General features: G+C 40.6%; 1 protein-coding gene across 3 annotated transcripts in view; it reads right to left on the bottom strand.

The window, feature by feature from the left end:
- LOC146566254 (polypeptide N-acetylgalactosaminyltransferase 10-like) overlaps positions 1-21,210 on the bottom strand; it is a 91,648-nt gene that overhangs the window by 26,277 nt on the left and 44,161 nt on the right. For all 3 annotated transcript variants that reach the window (XM_085289853.1, XM_085289854.1, XM_085289855.1), the window contains 2 exons: positions 3,624-3,809; positions 369-552 (listed from right to left, as the gene is read on the bottom strand). In XM_085289853.1, the coding sequence (XP_085145979.1) occupies positions 369-552; positions 3,624-3,809 (370 nt within the window). The remainder of the gene's footprint in view (positions 1-368; positions 553-3,623; positions 3,810-21,210) is intronic.

The raw sequence follows: 21,210 nt of genomic DNA on the forward strand, positions 1-21,210 counted from the left end.
CTACTTTCTGTCTGGGCAGCCCATTAGTGATTGTGTGATCCTGGCAACTCACTTACACCAGAGTAGGGAAAAAATAAGCCTCACAAACCAACATCATCTTTACTCACAAGACAAAGTACGACATACGCCTTTATTAGAAAGAGACTTTCAACAGCTCAGCCTGGATAATGAGAAGATTATGCACAATAAAGCATTTTAGAGGAGTGGACTTCAATTACTGTCATTTTATCATTCATCATTTAGGTCATTTAAATAAAATCCTTCAAAATCTAAATACATATTTAAATGAAATAGGTATGCCGTGGAAGGAAAGCTTTAAGTCACTGATTAGATTTAAAGTGCACTACTTTTAAACTTGCGTTACTCACTCAAAGGGTTCACTGGGGTCATCCCTCTGCATCTCTGGAGGGATTGGAATCCGTTTGTAGTACATTTCCCAGTCAAACGCCCCTCGCATGGCGTCCCCTGCCTGCGTGTCATAGCCAAAGTTGTCGTGGTCGATGACGTCAATCATTGGACATACAATAGCCTTCCTGTTCTGGGCAATTCGATCTGTGAGATGCACATAGAGAGCCATTTGAATAATGTGAGTTAAATAAAAAAAAAAAATAAGACAAGTTACGTGTTTATTTGCTGTATGTTGTGATATGGACAATAATAAATGAAACTCAGTCTTGGTTAACCCTTGTTCTGTTTGGTCCTCTGTTTGTGTTATAATATTTAGTTTTTGTTTAGAGATTCATCCTTTGGTCATAACCTCTCTATCCCCTTTTTCTCTCCTTTGTTTGTATCTAAACTCACCGGCTACTTTACTGCCTTGGACCTGCCTTGGAGTGAATTTTGAACACTGTTATGTTCAAGAAACCAATCTGAGATGATTTGAGCTTTGTGACATGGTGTGTTATCTTGCTGGAAGGAGCCAGCAGAAGATGAGTACAATGTTTTCATAAAGGGATAGAAAATAATCAGCAACAATATTCAGGTAAGGTGCAGTCACTTATCAGAGTAGGTGATATTTTTCCAGTCCTGATATCCAGTTTGGGTGAGCCCATGTGGAGTCCACATTGTGGACTGTGGACTCTGTTTCCTGTTCTTGGCTTAGAGGAAGGGTGCCTGGTGCAGTCTTCTGCTGCTGTAGCCCATTTCAAGGTTTGACACGTCGTGCATTCAGAGATGTGTGTATTATTGTAGGGTCTACCTTACAATATAAAGCGCCTTAAGGTTTGTTGTTGTGATTTGGCACTGCATAAATAAAACTGAATTGAACAGAATAGAATAGAGATGCTTTTCTGCATACCCTGGTATGTTCTCTATAGACAATAGTGAATCCTCAGCTTGTCTGACATCAACAACCACACCAAGTCACTTAGATTAACTTTCTTTTCCATTCTGATGCTTGGTTTGAACTTCAGCAGGTCTTCTTGTCCATGTTTACGTGCCTAATGCACGGAGTTGCTGCCATATGAGTGTGAGTGTATGTGTTCTTCCTTTTACTAACTTCCACATAACATTTACATTTGGATACAGCTGTGAACGGATTCTTGGCAACAGCACTCCATAAGTTAAGGTCTTTGATGATCCAGAAGGGGATAGGAAAATTGTCCACCACAGATGTAGTTTTTAAAAATGCAGCTTTATACCTGAGTTTGAATTTTTTACAGCAAACAATATACGGTAACTTTATATTTGGATTCAACAATTATTAAAATACAGAAAATATTTATAGTTTCCGCTCCTCTTTCAGATGAAAAGCATGTATCATATCAATATTTGTATTCATAATTGCCAATTCAAAGTAATGATACTGCTGCACCTAATGCAAACCTGCAGTGCAACTACAGTATGTTCACTTTTCCACAGCCTCCATTCCTAACTCTTTCACTCCTGACAACAATCAAAGTGCCACAGTGGGCTGTAATGAACATGGCTGCTTGTTTATGTTACGCACTGGCAGACACACGTCCTATTCCCGCTTGATGTGTAAACAGCTTGACAGAGAGGTAACATGGGTCATAAGGTTTGCTGTGAAATGGTTCCAACTGGGAATGGCGCCATGCTGGGAAACCGAGTTGAACATGGGTCCTTAATGGAAAAAGGTAATTGATAAAGTGAGAATGAGGTAGTGAGCAAGTCCATCAGCCAGAAGAGGAAGCACTCAGTCTCGCAGCAGGGATAGTGTGAGTGCATGTGTGTGTGTGTGCATATATTTCTGTGTTTGAGAATGATTGGCTCTCTCTTAGTGAAAGCAATTTTGCAGCAATAACGTGACTTTGTACATTCCTGTGCTCCGTGACCTTGGGAGTGATACATTTTTCCGAGAGCGATGAAATTTGGAAATTGACATTTGTCAGATTTTGACATTTATAGATGTGTCCTTTTTGTTGCAAAAGTGAGGCATTTTTAAAACAAAAAGTTATTTTTTAAGAAAATTTGAATATTTGTGAAAGTAAAGTAATTTAAAAATATTTGAAAATTAAACTGTCAAAAAGGTTGAAATGTTCTTTTGGAAATTAAGTGATATTTTTGGAGCAATTTTTGAAAGTGAAACGTTTTGGAAAACAGAAATTTCAGGACGTTTTTGTTTATTTAATTTATTTGTTTATTACATGAAAATCACAGTGCTACATTTAAACATTCAGCCAATATTCAAATGCTGAATGACTCTAATATGTTGCCTGGACTGGCTTTAAGTTGTTTACCAGAACGTCTGTAAACATGTTCTTTTTGTTTAATGCAGTAAATGTTATTATTGTGGCCAAAATAATTTATAATAATACATCTGTGTAGAAAATGTGGAAATTCATCCTTATATTTTTGATATTTTAATGGTTCAAGAGGGCAATGTGAACTGGGAGTGTGCAAGAAGCTGGTGGATACAACTGATATATAAAGTAAACACCATTACTATAATGATATATGCTGTAGTTAGCTTGTACACAAAATATCATTAGGCTACAAACTGTGGACACAGCTCTGAGTCACGGCGAGGACCCAGTAGTGCAGTTTAACAGTGAACGAGAGACAGCAAGAACGGACAAAAACTTGGTGATTAAACTATGAATTTATTTCTCAAACTGCACCTGTGTGGTGTCTCACTTTTCAGTGGCACTGCTGTGGGAGATGAGTCTCAGTATGTTGAAAAAAATGTGCCAACAGAAAAGTGAATGGCCTCATTTGTAGTCACCTTACTTTAGTCAACCATAAAGAAAGTAGCTGAGGTAGCAGAATATTAGTCACTGGAAATGTGAACGGGAACAAACCTGGATAAACTATTAAGTGAGTCTGAAACTCTACATACGCACTGCAGTGTTTATGATGTACACATTTTATGTATACATGAACTCATTTTTAAACGTAATGTTTATCCTTAGAACCCTATATCATGGCAGCTCTATCATAACTACGTGATCACAATCACATGCATTTGCTATTTTTATTACAACAATGTGGTCTGATGTCGTACTTTGAAGGAAGCCGTCAGACTGAATTGCTATTGGGTGTGGAAATAACACCCTATCTGGCTTGCAAATATTGGTATAAGACTTCGTACCGATTTTTGGATGGGAGATATGTCATCGGCACCTCATGATTGCTGGATGGATGTGTGCAAGCGTGTTTCTCACCCAGCAGTGGAGGCAGCCAGTTGACATTAGCTTCACAGTGTGAGTCCAGGAAGGTGATGACTTCTGCCTTGGCAGCAGCGGCTCCAAGAAGACGAGTTCTGATCAGCCCCTCTCTCTTCTTCGTCCTCAAGATTTGAACCTTAGGCATCCGTTTCATGTACTCCTCCAGTGCCACCTTTAGGTGCTCTGCAAAGAGAGGAAGGTAGAGATGATTTGAGGTAAAGGACCACTCTGCTTCAGTAGATTCTTTATCACTTTTAGTCTTTTAAAACCAATCGACCACTTTTTGCTACCAAAAAGTCGTAATTTTTTTTTATCAATACCAAGAAAGGAAAGACTCTCATATTTTCAGTTTTCTAAATACAATATTTTAATGTCATTTGAACACTGCAACAAGCCGTACATGCTGTAATTATTTTCATTCTTTTCACACTTTACCTTCACATCGATCAAGCTCAACAACAAAATCCTTCATCACCGTGCTTTGTGTAAGAAGCTGATGCATATGCTTGAGCATTTAGTTTTTCAGCACAGCACTGTCCTTTGTTTTGTACTGCAAATGTTTGTTCAGGATTAAAATAAATACTATAGTAGCATTGATCATTTTGTTTGGAGTAGAAAATTTAAATAGGGACACATGTCCACAATGCATAGACAACGAACTCTCTCAATGTATTTCTTAAGTGTGAAAGAGTTGTGCTGTGTGTATTACCAGTAACAACATTTCAGTGCTCTTAGTTTTTCCTTGGTCCATCCATTGGTGTTACATCTTCTCTGTATCTGTGTGAGTAAATGTGTGAATGTGTGTGTACCAGTCTTGTGATTTTTCTTTTTCTGTCACTTCTTGTTTTGTTTGGTTATCACCCTCATTGTGCATCTTTGTAGTCTTTGTTTTCCAGCTCCTGTGATTGTGTGCTCAGTCCTAATTGATTCGACCTGCCCTTCACCCACTCAGACAGTAACATCCTGTCGCTCCCATCTGTCCTTTGTCAGTTCAACTGCTGACCTTCCTGCATGTCCTCTTTTATTTTTATCTGAATTACTCTTTGGTAGAATCAGCAGCCATCAGATTTGCATCTGCTACCTTTCACCATTTCCAGTTAGTTTCCCTTTTTTGTTTGTTCAGCCTGTCTGTGTAGTTCTGTCTCTGCAGTTTGGTTCTCCTTGAATCAAGAACTGGCATGTAACACAAAGACTGGCGACCTACTGAGTTTACCTTCCCTCCTGCCCATGCTCCATGCTGGTAGCCGGGATACACTCCAACCCAGTGCAATTCTGCACACAATAAGCAGTTTATACAACAGCTGTTTTTTTTTTTTTTTTGCAGAGGTACCAAAAGAAAGTTTGGGGATAGGAAAGTTTTACTGTTCACTCACTGTGTCTACTTCACAAATCTTCAAAAAGAAGAAAAAAAAATCTGTTCTCTGCTTCAGTTTTCTGCCTGTGGGATTTTGCCATTTTAAATGCAGAAATTACAGACAGAACATTTAACCACAGGAGCAACGAATCAGACTGATGAGATGCAGGGCTGTGATGTTTTACCTATGTAGGACAAATATCTGCAAACATGAGTGAAGGTAATCTCAGTTCAGGAAATAGACAAAACAACAACTCTAGCAATCCATTTAATGAGCAAGATCAGACAGCGTTCAAAACCGGCTGCCAGGAGATGCACGAACAATGAAATGTGAAAATCTCATTGTTAAGATCTCATTTGGACAATTGCTTGCACATATGGCTATAAATATATGACTATAAAGAGATAAACTTTACAAATATTTGCTCATACTCACAACGTTTCTCAAAGAATAGTTCTTTATACTTAAAATGTAACAAGCGAATAAAAGCGCATTATAACCTGACATTTGGTTAGGTTAAGATGTGTCACACATTTTTTGCAGAACAATCTGCAATTTGCTAAAAAAGACTGCTGAAACATTTTGGCTGTTAAAATTCAGTCTGTCATTGATTGTAATCATGTCAATGATCTGTAAATGCATAGTTAAGTGTAAGTACCATTATTCATTGACATGGGCTGGGATAATGGTCTCCCTGAAGAGAGAAGGCTTTGTTTTTGTTTTTTTCGTTGTTACGTTTTAATGCTCTTCATACAAAATTTAAAGGCCTTTAAAAAAATCTAACCTAAAATGTGAGATATTTTGTATAATAAGTACAATTAATTGCAACATTTTGACAAACCAGAGCATTACAAGTATGAAATACTATTTTACCCAACTGATATCATGGATTATTCTATGAGAACACTTAATTCTGTTATGGTGTCATGGTCTTGGGGCTGTGGTATTTTTGTGATTATTTAGAGTGTTTCTCTCTGACTTATGTTAATGATTTGAGTTTTTGAATTTCCATTTCTTTAGTGTAAAGCTACTGTGTGTAGGTATATATCTAACCTTTGCATTAGTTATTTCCTGTTTTGTTTTGGTACTAATTTGGCTCGTGTGCTTTGTATTCAGTTTTACTTTCTCCTCTTGGATTGTGTCTGTTGTGTGCTCCCATGTCTCATTTCCCTGATTGGCCTTCATTGTGTCTGTGTGAGTAAAGAGAGTCCTGTCTTCTGCTCGTCCTTTGTAGGTTTCGCTTTCCTGAATAACTAGGAAGTTGGAATTTCTGAGTTCCGAGATTTCCCACTCAACCAAGAGTTAACAATCCATTCAGAATCAGAATCCTTCACTTAATCCCTAAGGAAATTATGTAGAACAAAAACTCTCTAGCCACATAATTGAAAGGAAATCTATTAAACAGACGAACATTAAGAACAAAGTAAAGGACAAAAAATAAGTAAGAAAAAGTTAAAGTAAAGAGAAAAGCAGGAGCAACTGTAACAGGCTGCATGCATTGTTGATGCATGCACACTCATGATGGCGCACATCCAAGATGGCGGCCCTGGATGTAAACAATAGCAAATTTGTGAAACTTTCTATATCTATCTATGCTGTCACTGTTGTGTATTTGTGACTCACTACATAAGCCATACTGACCACGCTCTATCCAGTGATGTTTTTAAGCGCAAAAAACTTTTTCGTCACTTTATCTGGAACGAGCTAACTTGGACTCCAGAAGCAATACTCTTAAATTCCGACATCAGAGTTTTGAGTAATCTGGAGCATGGAATATATTCTGAAATCCAAATCCAAGAAAAATCAACAAACTACTGTTTGTTGATTTTGTTTGGATTTTTGTACAGACTTGTTGTGGGCCTTCTGCCAATAAAGCTGCCTTTTTGTTTAACAAGTCTGAATTTAGGTTATTTTCGTGCAATTTTATGACATGAAGAATCACAGTTGATTATCCAATGGGTTGGACATCAAATACCTATGCTCTGTCAGATTCTGTTGGTAAAAGATGAGCATAAGATGCGTAGGAGAGAACCAGCCTCACTGAAGATTGGAATTTGAAGCTTCGGGGACAGCAGTTGTGTTAGCCACACATCGTCAGCTAGAAGAAGATGACGCTTAGAGGCCTGTTTGTTAATTTACTTTTTCTTTGGTTTAGGCTCTAAAACACCATAAACTTTGTTAGTTTGCTAGGTTTGGGATGACAGTGTAGTTTGGGTTAAAATACACCCTTTCATAGCATTAAACACTGCAGATATGGCATCAACTCCTCACAAGGTTTCTGTCGGTCCCCTGATGCACTAGATTTATGCCATTACTAACACTCAAAAGCAGTATTTGATGCCCTGAATGAGGTTGGCATTTCACACCATGAGATGCCCTAACCCTGACCTTATCCCCAATCCTAACCTTTTCACGTTCAAAAAGCCTAAAACACAAAGACATTAAACACAAACGATGCTATTTATACACAATCCCTTAACGTCATGTTTTAATGCTAGGTGATCATTCTTGAGGATAAAAGCAGAAGCCCAGTGGTTTGAATAGAAAACCTTCTTGAAGTACAGAAAACGTGACATATGGTTTTGACAGCTTCTTTACAAACAGTGTCACAATACTGCCTGTCTAAAGAAGAAGACAGATAGACTAAGAGTAGCTGAAACGTTGACCTTTTAACGTCATCCTTTAGAAACTCTTTGCTTTCATGCCAAATGCAGAAATCGTACTGAGCTGAATTTGATGGAGAGGAAGAGAAATATAAAATTGCTCTGCCTGCTGCCTTTTTTAAATACATGAAGATGACCTGCAGTGGAAGGAAGAATGACTGCAGATGGTTTTATATTTTCAATATGAAGAAAGGTTAAGAAAGAAGAGCTAAACTTTCAACAGACATTAAAAAGACTGTAAATTGGTAAATAAAACAATCTCCACCCAACCCTCATTCTCCCAACTAATATTCCAGGATTTTATTTATTTATCTTTGTTTTGTTTTATTTCCAGAAGATGAAGCACTTTAGAACAGCAGCAGGGAAGTGGAGCAGGAGGTTGACAGATGAATTGGTGTTTCCATCAGTACTGATGCAGACACTGTACTGGTCAATTGTGGCGAAGAGAGAGCTGAGTGAGGCAGTTGATTTTCTAGATGATGTGCGTTCCTACCCTCACCTATATCATCATAAGCTCTGGGTAGTGACCAAAAGAATGAGATCGCGGTGGAAATGGGATAGTGGTGGTTGGTCATGTGGATAGGGAAAGGAGCTCAGAGTAGAACATTTCAGTTGAGGTGGTTCGGGCAACTAATTAGGATATCACCTGGGTACCTCTTAGGCCCTGGGCGCACCTCGGTGTCACCCCGCCCACCAGTGGTGGTGGCAAAGGAGAGGGAGGTCTGGGTGCCTCTGCTTAGACTGGTGCTCAGGTGGACCAGCATCACAGCAGCTGAAAATGGATGGATGGAAAAGCAACAAGTCACATCAACAAACAGCTAGGAGGATGTGACGGGAATCGCACATTCTTTGTCAAGATTTCATGTTTTTTTTTAAACACTATTTCTTGCATCTTTCGGTGTCTCACCTGTTCACCTTTCCTGAAACAATCCTATTTCCCCCCAAGCATAAGCTGGGGATCTTTTGCTTGTTAGGCTAATTTGTAAACTACTAGAGTATTTTAACACGACTGATTATAAATGGTTATGGATTTTTTACAGAAACTGTATTTCTTCGCAGATGGTCGTAGGGTTTAAGAAAATTATATATATATATATATATATATATATATATATATATATATAGCAGCTGGATAGCGTAGTGGTTAGACTACACGCCTTTGGAACAGAGTATCGCAAGTTCGATTCCTTCCTGGGGCGTCTGTATCCAGTAAGGGTCCTAAGGTTAGACCCCCTATGCTAAGCAAGCCTACCGCAGACATGAGCGAGACAGATAAATATGAAGGCATGCCGGCTCGGACGTCGCCCGGATCAACAAGGTCCGCGTCAGGTGTTGAGGAACCAGGGCACCCTGACAAAAAGTGGGCTACTGGAACAAGAAGGCATCCACTCAACATCCACAATGACGGCGAAACAACTAGTAGCTCAGTGTTCCAACATTCGAAAGAAGGGACTGCTCTCACAGCTAGAGATTGACGAGGTACAACACAAATGCTACGGCAAGGAGGAGTCAGGACGCCAGGTCAGGGGGGAGATATCATCACCCCCACCCGAGATTGGGTACATAGCCCCAAGTGCGATAGGAGAAGGATCGTTGAGTGCGAGAGGAACTGACCTGAAAAATAGGATCATGGCCAAGCTTGAAACCTGGATCCCCTGTAGCCGGTTACCAAGATTACGTGAAGTTCCCTCAGAAGGTCTGCTAGATGATGTTAATGCAGCACTACGGGCACTAACAAGCTAACCGACACTAACAAGCTGATCTACAATACGGCATCAGTGAGATGCTTGGCTACAAGTTGAACAGCGACAAGGGGCAGTACCCTCCATGGAGAAGGAGGCTAGAGGGCAAGATCAAAGTAGCACGGAGGGAGGTTAGCCAACTAACGGAGTTGCAGAAAGGTGCGACAAATAAGGTGCCTAAGAAATACAGCAAGCTGTCCATACTGAGGCCTTGGAAACTGCCAAGCAAAGACTCACAGCCTTGGCCAGCCACTTGAGGAGGTACACCAGAGAGATAGAAGGCAGGAGAATAAACCAGCTGTTCTCCACAGAACCAGCAAGGGAACAATAAGAGACGGAGCAATACTGGAAGAGCATATGGGAGAAGGATGCAACCCATAACGGCAATGCTCAGTGGCTAGTGGATCTGAGGGCAGACCACAGCGACCTCCCTGAACAGGGTCCAGTAACCATCACAGTGGCAGATATCCAAGAAAGGGTCTCCAGTATGAAGAGTTGGACAGCACCAGGCTGGCTGAAGAAGCTGACTGCACTCCACGAGCGTCTGGCAGCACAAATGAACCAGCTGCTAGTTAACGAGAGACACCCGGAATGGCTAACCGAAGGCCGGACGGTCCTGATCCCCAAGGACCCCAAGAAGGGACCGGTCCCCTCCAACTACCGACCAATAACCTGCCTCAGTACTACATGGAAGCTAGAATGCCTAGAATTGCACAAGATCAATGGGACCCTAAGAGCCTTCATCAGGAACTCAATGGGGATGTGGCGTACAACACTAGAGGCCAACTCCAAGCCCATAGCACAAGTCACCATCAAGTGCGGGATCTACCAAGGAGATGCTCTGTCCCCACTGCTGTTCTGCATAGGCCTGAACCCCCTCAGTGAGATCATTAACAAGACTGGCTACGGATACCGACTACGGAACGGAGCAGTTGTCAGCCACCTCCTGTACATGGATGACATCAAGCTGTATGCCAAGAGTGAACGAGACATCGATTCACTGATCCACACTACCAGGCTATACAGCAATGACATTGGAATGTCGTTCGGACTGGAGAAGTGTAGTCGGATGTTAACAAAGAGAGGGAAGGTAGTCAGAACTGAGGGGATTGAACTACCAGAAGGCAACATTGCAGACATCAGAATCAGAATACTTTATTCATCCCGAGGGAAATTAGGGGACAGTTACAAGTACCTGGGGATCCCGCAGGCGAATGGGAACCATGAAGAGGCTGCTAGAAAAGCTGCAACCACCAAGTACCTGCAGAGGGTCAGGCAAGTCCTGAGGAGTCAGCTGAATGGTAAGAACAAGATCCGGGCCATCAACACGTACGCCCTGCCCGTGATCAGGTACCCTGCTGGGGTAATAGGCTGGCCAAAGGAGGAGATAGAAGCCACTGACATAAAGACAAGAAAGCTCCTTACCATGCATGGAGGGTTTCACCCCAAGTCCAGCACCCTGAGGCTGTACGCTAAGAGGAAGGAAGGGGGCCGGGGACTGGTGAGTGTCAGCACCACAGTCCAGGATGAGACAACGAACATCCAAGAATACATTGGGAAGATGGCCCCAACTGACCGAGTGCTCAGTGAATACCCCAGGCAGCAGAAACCCAAGAGAGAGGAGGGAGACGAGGAACCATCATGGAAGGACAGGCCCCTGCACGGTATGTACCACCGGCAGATAGAGGAGGTGGCTGATATCCAGAAATCCTACCAGTGGCTGGACAAAGCTGGACTGAAAGACAGCACAGAGGCACTAATCATGGCAGCACAAGAACAAGCTCTGAGTACAAGATCCATAGAGGCTGGGGTCTATCACACCAGGCAAGACCCCAGGTGCAGGCTGTGTAAAGATGCCCCAGAGACAATTCAGCACATAACAGCAGGGTGCAAGATGCTAGCAGGCAAGGCATACATGGAACGCCATAACCAAGTGGCCGGCATAGTGTACAGGAACATCTGTGCCGAGTATAACCTGGAAGTCCCGAGGTCAAAATGGGAGATGCCCCCAAGGGTGGTGGAGAATGACCGAGCTAAGATCCTGTGGGACTTCCAGATACAGACGGACAAAATGGTGGTGGCTAACCAACCGGACATAGTGGTGGTAGACAAGCAGAAGAAGACGGCCGTAGTGATCGATGTAGCGGTTCCGAATGACAGCAATATCAGGAAGAAGGAACACGAGAAGCTGGAGAAATACCAAGGGCTCAGAGAAGAGCTCGAGAGGATGTAGAGGGTGAAGGTAACAGTGGTCCCCGTGGTAATCGGAGCACTAGGTGCGGTGAATCCCAAGCTAGGCGAGTGGCTCCAGCAGATCCCGGGAACAACATCGGAGATCTCTGTCCAGAAGAGCGCAGTCCTGGGAACAGCTAAGATACTGCGCAGGACCCTCAAGCTCCCAGGCCTCTGGTAGAGGACCCGAGCTTGAAGGATAAACCGCCCGCAGGGGCGTGCTGGGTGTTTTTATTTTTATATATATATATATATATATATATATACTGTCTTTGCACCGATCCATATAGCCACCATTTACTGCACGAATGATGCTTTGAATGACACAAACAAGAAGTACTATGTTACTTATTTGAATAGCTAAATGTTATTAGCAAATGAAAAACTGCAGTCCTCACTTGAAAAAGCAAGTCAATCCAGTTTTGATGAGTGACATTCAGAGAATGGTCACTTCTGAGTGATAGAAACCAACATTTACATCTAACATTGAGGCTTCAGGGGAGAGCTTCACAAGCTAATGGCTAACTATGGCGTATAAAGTCTATGCCTTTATGTTCTATATCCTTTTGGTGAAGACTTTGACTGATCTGCAACTCCAAGCAAATCCTCTTTGCACTGTAACCAATGACAACTAGTGGTTATGCAGTCAGCTATTGACTGGACAACTGATTAACTATATTTATTCTATTTTTAATACAAATGGATCAAACTAATCTGATGTATACATGCTGCTGTATTTTTTACATTTATTTCATATGTTTTGCCCACTTTGATGTTGCTGTTTGAAGACTTTTACTTTTTATTATTCCATCAAAAACTAATCCTAAATTAGTTCTCTCTGCCCTTCCTTGAATTTCATGTTGTTGTTTCCCCTTCCTGCCTTCCATTGGACTGCAGTGAAGATCATTACTTTCAGCCCATGTTACACAGCAGCTGACCTACACCCTATAAAATGTGACATTGCAACAAGGGCGGAAGGTCTCTGTAAGGTCAGCATCAAACTGAGAGGAAAAAGCAGAGTCTCCTCACTTTATGCTCATGCAATAAATCAACCCATTAACTACTGACCATTAAAAGGCTGACTCTTGCTCTTTATGAACACTCACCCCGCTCAAAGTAACGTTTACATCATCCTTCCAATGACAGGAACCGAGGCAAAATTAATCAAAGAACACTCACCCCATGTGTGAAGAGAGCTTGTATGGGGAGAGGTGAGGAAGACAGATCAGAGCATTTAATTATGATTGGTTAATTTTCCCTCAATAAATTGTGATACAGCTCGTACTGTTTACCATAACCAAGGAGGCAATTAATCACTCTAATGAGAGTGAGCTGATGTTGGCAAACACATTAGTCTTTATTAGAATGTGAAGCAGAGGAAACTGGAAGGCTGAGGCGTTGGGGCCATTTCACAGTGTATACAGCAGAGGCATGCATCACTCATCATACAGCAGGCTGGTGATAGGAGTTCAGCCTATTTATTTGGCACAGAGTGGATTCCACCTGAACTCCCGTGATATTATCCATCCATTTTTGTTAGTTTACCTCCCTGGAGTCTGTCACACACATTTTACATGAACAGTCCTGGAGTTTTCCCGCCATCTTTCATCATCTCACATAGGGCCAAACTCAAACATGAATATGTGCTTAGAAGTTGAAAGACATGACAGCAGCCCTCAGGCTTTTGTATGGTGGCCCTGAGAGGTCAAACACACTGCACCTTAAGAAAACACCATGACACAGAAAAATGCTGCAAAAGCAGAAAAAAGGAGAGTTTTTTTGGGGGAGACAATAATGTGACGGAACAACTGTGGAAGTGAGACCAGAGGGTTCATCTGTGAAAAGATACAGTTAATGTGTGTTTTATTTGCATGATTCATATAATATTGTAGAAGCATGTTTGCTAACAGCTTGTCACTTCTGCAGCTGCTCCCTCACATTATTTTCTCCCCCAAAAGACTCCCCTTGTGTTTTGTGAGCTTTCTTCTTATTTTGTATTTATTTAATTTTGTTGTGACCTTTAAAAAAAAAAACAGTTGTGTTTTGTGTGCTTTTATAGAATCTATTAGCTGGTGTTTTTTTCACGCTGCAGTGCATTTGACCTCTCAGAGCCACCGTACCTTCGTCTCGGTGATGACATGAGGTTAAAATGTCAAATGTGTCAGAATAAACTTGTGGATTATGTTTGTCTTACTTTGGTTCATGAACTTAAACACTGACCAAGTGGAGCCTCCTCATAGGACTAGTGAGTCACTGCATTATCCTTTGAATATATTAGCTGTACTGTTATTATTAAAATGCCTTAATTAAATAAAATGATAGCCCACAAATCCATCACTTTGCTGAATTGTTTTATAACATCTGTAAATTCACTAATCTTTGCTCAACTGAAATCCCAGAAATTACAATTACTAACTAGTGTTGTCTCACATATAGATATGGGTTAGCTTGAAGGCTGCAATCATTGTTTTAAAGGATACTAACACTTAATAAAACGTAAGAATATCTGACTTTATGTAACCAAGATGTAACACATACACACCCTTCCCGCCCCCTAAAACACAAACCTCTGAAAGCTAAAAATAACTACTATTAAGTAAGGTTACTTTTTTATTGGATATTTTTCATTTTAGCACTCTAATATTGTAATGTTCTCATGAAGTATATATAAAGAAATAATAAAAAAAATATTTGCACCGAAGAGAGATCAGGTTTTAAGTCGTAGGGCCTATGAGCTCAAAGTCAAACACACAACACTGCAGTCCACACACGAGCAACATCCTTTCTAATGGATTAAAAAAAAAAAAAAAGCAATTAATGCTGAAACACAGCAGGTCCAACATGGCACACTGAGCTGTTTTCAGGGTGGTGGATTAATCCCTAGAAGCGCTGGCACACCACCAAAGACTGGAGCCGCTTGTTTATTCCCCCAGCAAAATATTCCAGTGCCCTTGTGAACTCCATCACACTCTGTCAATTTTCTCTCATGAAATAAATTATTCTCAAGGGAGTGGCTGCGCCTATTGTAGGTCAGTTTTGCCACACTGTTAGGGACAGGAAGCACGAGGAAGTGCACGGCAAACAAATGATGTCAAGTTTGCGACCAGTGTTTCGCTGATCTGCATGTAATTTCACATTCTGTTTTACTCCGAGGAAAGCCTGATGAATTTCCTTAAGTAATTTCTTGAGTCAGCATTGGCTAGGGCTGAAGTGAGGAAAGTAAGTCAGGAAAATGCACTGAATGAATAAAACAACACCTCTTGTTCTGCTGCAGCAAGTTTGAAAGACTTAAACTGTCTACTGGGATTTCAACCTTTGCTGCAATGCCAAATTGGTGGTGTACGCCTTTAAGAAATTTGAAGAAGCCTCTGTTACCAATAACAACGAGCAAATAAATTCTCACTGTAAACCAGCAGTTGGCAGCAATCACTGCTTTCAAACAAAGTAGATCAAACAATGTAGACAGACTAACCGGAATACAATTATTAATTTATTTATTTTATATAGTAAGGAGCTTGGTCTGGCCTGATGACGTGAGATACATCCTGAACACAGTCTGCGCACAGACAGAAGAATGGCTGCCTTTATACTTCCATTTGTCAAAGGCTGAGGGTGTGGTACACATCTGCACAAGCTGTTTTCTTTTCATTGGGGACCTGACACGCTGGCTGCAGAAAAAGCTAGCAGTCGATATTCAGATGGATGAGGACAGATGGATGGATGGATAGTCCTTATTAGATGGCAGAAGTTTGGTTGCAAGTCAAAGATTTCACAGGCAGGGGAGCACAGATTTTGTCTCATTTGCGAGCTTTGTGCTTTTGCACTTTGTTTTCAGTCACATTTTAGTTTCACATTTTGCTGCTTGGCACCAACAGCTTGCCAACATTAAGTTTTTTCACATTGTAAACTTTGCACATTGAAAATTATTTTCAGATGTATTCAGTGCCTTTACATGTGATGCCAAAGGGCCCTCAAGAAACCACATGTTTTACGTCAATGGCATAACCCTTTAACAAGTCAGCATAGGACAGTGCATCGGGAACAAGTTATAGATGCAAGTGTGGTTTTTTTAAAAGTTCCTTTTTCTACCAAATACAATTTCAATCTTTATTAAAATCAGTGATCGTAGAGCATAATCACACCAACACACTGTCACACTGTCCTGATCACTATCACACTGCAATCAGGAAAGAAACAGATTAAATCAGCACAGAGTCAGGAAAGAATAAAATAACATAATAGAGGTTCACACAGACAATAATCGGGTGTCAAGCTTTTAAATGGCACCTGGGACTGTGAGATAATAACATTGTATTTTTAGAACATTTTTTGTTACTTTAGGAATTCATAGTTCAGATGCCACAGCGGCAAGAAATCACAAAGGAGCTCAGAACCAGCCTGTTTTCCATTGCAAAACAGTGTCCTTCAAGTCCTTACAAAAACAGAGTTTACTCATGCCACAGGCATGCCATCGAAGTACATGAACAGCTTTAAAGTACATTGACAAAACCATAACTGTCAGAAATCAGTAAGAAAAAAAGTATACAAATTACCCACTGTGATGTGTAGTTGTTTTTTTATTTATTTATTATCTAAGATCAAAATTAAAACAGATAAACACAACAACTTGATTTTTTTCCTTTTTTTCCCTTTTCAAAGCACAACCTCACTGAAAGATTGAAAGACAGAGATTTGTCAGTAAGAAAAAAAATGCTTTTATTATAGATGATAACTTACTGAAAAAAAATAATGCAAAAGTAATAAAAGAGATCCTTGTGTAACTGAAAGTAAACACAATAGCATCTTACTAAAAGAAGGTTACATAATAATAATAATAATAATAATAATAATAATAATAATACTTTAAGACTGTATGTATTAAAGCCTGTTAGGCTTATGTAGGCTTTCCACAGATCTTCTAGCATCTGCTGAAAAATTGTCAAACAACAATCTTGCATAATTTACTGACCCTAGCAATCTCAGAATTGAGAGCTTGTTTTTACGACTCTTCATAGTTATCTTTAATCTGAACCTTTAATTGTGCAAGAGTTGGAAGTCTGCTGGTTTCATAAGCTCCATCTAAATGTGCTACTTTATTAAGTAGATATGAAAAAAATCAGTGGGAATGACAAGTGAAAATAAAACTTGTTTAGAATGAGTATCACTCATCTGGAGATTAACAAATATAACAAAAGAAATGTGGGTTTGTACAAGGAATGGCTTTATTTATATAAAACAAGCAACCCTTGTATCTTGCCACAAGACTCTTGTGTGCATTCATCATATTGTTTCTAAACTCACCATCAGCCTTTTTACTTCATTCATTTTTGATCGTGTCTTACTTAGATATAAGAAATACACTTTAACGTTTTTTTAATGTCCATATTATGACATTACTACTTTGAAAAAGAGAGAACAAACAAAAAAAAAAATGTATCATGATGGCAAATATTCCTCCCCATTGCTTTGTAAGGATGGAAATTGTGTTTCTGTACTTGTGTTTTTCAGTTTTTAGAAGAGCTCAATTTAGTTATAGGAAGAACATATCACTTATTCAATCAGCAGCAAAGAAAGGAAGGCACTAAAGGTTGGCTTAAAAAGAAGTGAATATGGTATGCTGCTTTAAAAGGCAGGCCAAGACTACATTTTACAGGTTTATAACTTAACGCAGAGGCCAGCATATACAATAGCAGCGCTACAGTATATTTCATTTAGTTTGTCTTCACACAGTAAGCATGACTTATCTGGTTGTCTCCTCTTCAGAAAGACGTTTGAATTGATCAGCTCCCAGTGATGGCTCCACATCTCTAAATGGCAACACTCAATTAGCTGCTTTTGTCCTCTGTCGTCTGTCTCCCTCTCAACCTCCCTCTTCATATCACTCTCTCCCGCGTATCTCCATCACACTTCACTGAGCGCCATTACCTCATTATCTCCCTTCACCCTCATTCACACACACACACACACACACACACACTTGAATGAATAAACATGGCAAAATTTGTTCTGTGTTTCTGCAATGCCTCCTCTTTCTCCCCCTTTAGTCACCCCCCATCGCTGCCTGTCCCATAAATCATCTCCTATCTCCTCATCACCATTGCTTCCTCTCCCCACTGCTCCATCATGATGGTGAGGCTGCTACTGTTGATAAGACTGTAGCTTGACACTGCTGACAGTAGCTTTCTCAGGCAGCCAAAACAACAAATCTAACTAGACTGTTCCAAAATTTTAACTGATTGTGTATTCAGTAATGTTTATATAATATCCATAGCTAAATCTATATACTGTATCTACAATAATAATAATAATAATAATGGATTGCATTTATATAGCGCTGTACAATTCCACTATTCATTCACTCTCACACACTGGTGGAGGCAGCTACAGTTGTAGCCACAGCTGCCCTGTGGCAGACTGACAGAAGCGAGGCTGCCGTATCGCGCCATCAGCCCCTCTGGCCATCACCAGTAGGCGGAGTGTCTTGCCCAAGGACACAACGGCAGAGACTGTCCGAGCCAGGGCTCGAACCGGCAACCTTCCGGTTACAAGACAAACTGCCAACTCTTTGAGCCACGATCGCCCCAGTATCTGTCTCTCTATATATAGCCAAAAAATGTCAGTGGGTCAGAAGGTGCATGAGTCAGCCTGTGTACCACCTCAAATGTCTTAAAAACTCCAGGACATATTGCTTTGGAATCTAGTGCAAATAATTAAGACCCAAGAAAATAATCGTAATTAAAATTTTTGATCTTGAGAAAGCGGCAGCACGGTGGTTAGCACTGTTGCCTCACAGCAAGAAGTTCAATTCCACCATCAGGCCGGGGTCTTTCTGTGTGGAGTTTGCATGTTCTCCTCGTGTTTGCGTGGGTTCTCTCCGGGTACTCCGGCTTCCTCCCACCGTCCAAAGACATGCAGCTTGTGGGGATAGGTTAATTGGCTTATCCAAATTGCCACTAGGTGTGAATGTGAGTGTGAATGGTTGTCTGTCCCTATGTGTTAGCCCTGCGACAGACTGGCAACCTGTCCAGGGTGTACCCCGCCTTTCGCCCTATGACAGCTGGGATAGGCTACAGCGCCCCCCGCGACCCTGAAAAGGATAAGCGGAAGCGAATGGATGGATGGATCTTGAGAAAATAGAAAACGGTCCATGATCAAGCACGTAGAATGGCACAGGAAAAAAGGAAAGTTTAAAGCTTTTGATTGGGTGGACTTTTTACAGCCTACCTCTAAAGTCACTCGCTCTTTCCTCTTAGCATATACTAGATCATCTGTAACGTGCACAAGTGAAAGTCAAATAGATAGATGGATAATAGATCCAAATAGATGGATTGCCATTAAACTGACCGAGCAGAATGACCACTTTCAAACATTATATAATACAAGTAAGTGCTGATTTATCACGTAATCTAATCGGCATACCATAATGAGACTGACTCATTGCACATAGGATAACTTACTTTCTCTACACTTTCCTCCCCTCAGCCCTAACCAGTCATGGCAGAATGACGCCCCTCCCTGGGCCTGCTTCTGCCTCATGTTTCTTCCTGTTAAAAGGGAGTTTTTCCTTTCCACGTTCGCCAAAGCACTTGTACATAGGGGGCCATTTGCTTGTTGGGGTTTTCTCTGTATTACAGTAGGATTGTTATCTTACATTATGAAGCATCTTGAGGCACCTGTTGTTGCGATTTGGCGCTATATAAATAACTGACCTGAATTGAACTACAATTAGCAAAATGCTAATCTGGGCTATAAAAACCTTGAAGAGCAGCTACATGTTATTATTTTTCTGATTTTCAGTCGACTTGCTGAAAAGAAACAATGTTAGAAATTCTGTATGTTTTTGAAAATGGTCCAGTTCATTCTAGCCCAAGTTGGTTCTTGTTTGCTGTTCTGCGCCATGTTTAATAGCTTGCAATATTAGTAACCAACCATGTCAACAAAATATCCAAATACACACAAAATAAAAACAAACACAAGTACTGAGGGAACCCATCCACCACCAGAACATTCTTATAAAGAAAAAAAAAAAAAGACAAACAAATCAAATCACAAGAAAACACATTTGAAAGGCTGTTGAATTTTATAACGAAAATAAATAAAGATAGAGGAAAAACTGAGACATGGTGGAAATCTGACAGATTTCAGCACTCAGACTCTATTAGTGTCACATTTTTCTTTGGCTGGACTCACAGTATTAAAAAAACAACATGAAACAGCATCAGATTCTATCTTGTTGTCATCATTCCAGCCGGCAGAAAAATGGGCCTTCTTTTATTTACTGCTTTATCTTGACAACAAGAGCAACTGGGCAGGTGCAAAAATGTTTCTGGTTTCATTCAACAAGCAGCTGAGACTGGCAGGACTGTGAAACCACACTGGCACATTTGGGAATCATTTTCCATCGCAACACAATCAAAATCTGTCAGTGACATATTTCTGCAAACTTAGCAGCAGGCTTCTTGTGGTCAGCTCTACAGTTGCTGCAGGTTGGAGGCTGTACTGTTGCCTGCTGTGGAAGCCCTGCTATGTGACCACCAGACCGCCTCAACATCTGACTGGAGATAGATCAAAAGTCGCTCTGCATAGTTACAGAGTACAGGCCACTCCTTATTTGAAATAAAGTATTGCAGTGATTTGCTCAATTGATCCCATCAGGGAGTAGAAAGTGGGGAAATAATTGGACGATCAATCTGCCAATGGCAGGTCTCCATCACAGAGTAGCTGATGTGCAGTGAGATTGTGATACCACTGAATAGAACTCGGGGTTTGATTCTGGCTGTAATTCTGAGACACAAGTCCTTTTCATTCAGAATAAAAATCAATGTCACTGAAAAAAGCAACAGAGTATTAATAAGAGAGCCGAAGAAATTACAGAACAGACTCCTGATGACAACCAACAAGCATTTTCATCAGTCAAAATTTTCTACCTTTATTTTCACTGTCACTCAAAAAAACCTGCATGTGGTGAATCATCAGTCAAACCTGATAAAGCAGCAAAAGAATTTAAAAAGTGACTCTACCAAAAATTTAAGCGTACTTGCACTGTTCTTCATTTTTATGCATATTCACCTGTTGCTTCATGTTCTCTTTTTTAAATCATGTGTCCTGTATTCCTCTGTTAATCTGCGGTCTTCTTGTGCATCTGTCACTTCTTGCATGGTCTTTGTCTTCTTGCCTTGTTAGTCCCCAAACTGTTCACCTGTGCCACATCAACAATCAGACATTTCTGTATATCTAGTCTTGTCTGCCCCGCTATATTTTGACACACACCTGACGTAAGGCTTAAAACCCACAAATTTAGACTTTGAATATACATTAAGTCACATAACCTTAAAGTCAATGGGACCAACAGGACGGCAGGCATGACATGGAATATTTACTTTATTTATTTCTGTGCTAAATCTATGTCATAGGTACATGTTAGTGTATGCCACTCTTTTTCAGGTTTCCTGTTTTCCTCTAATGACAAACATCTCTGAAACCCTATGATGCAATGCAATCTACACCACAAACTAATGTGTGCCTCCAAAGAAATGTAATTACACATGTCGAGATGTCAGCACAGCCCACAATGACCTGTTCTATTGCGTAC

Source organism: Mchenga conophoros, linkage group LG10, assembly GCF_057382185.1.
Source record: "Mchenga conophoros isolate Kocher_MC1m ecotype Shallow Benthic linkage group LG10, M_conophoros_male_GT1.1, whole genome shotgun sequence".
NCBI classification, from domain to species: Eukaryota; Metazoa; Chordata; class Actinopteri; order Cichliformes; family Cichlidae; genus Mchenga; species Mchenga conophoros.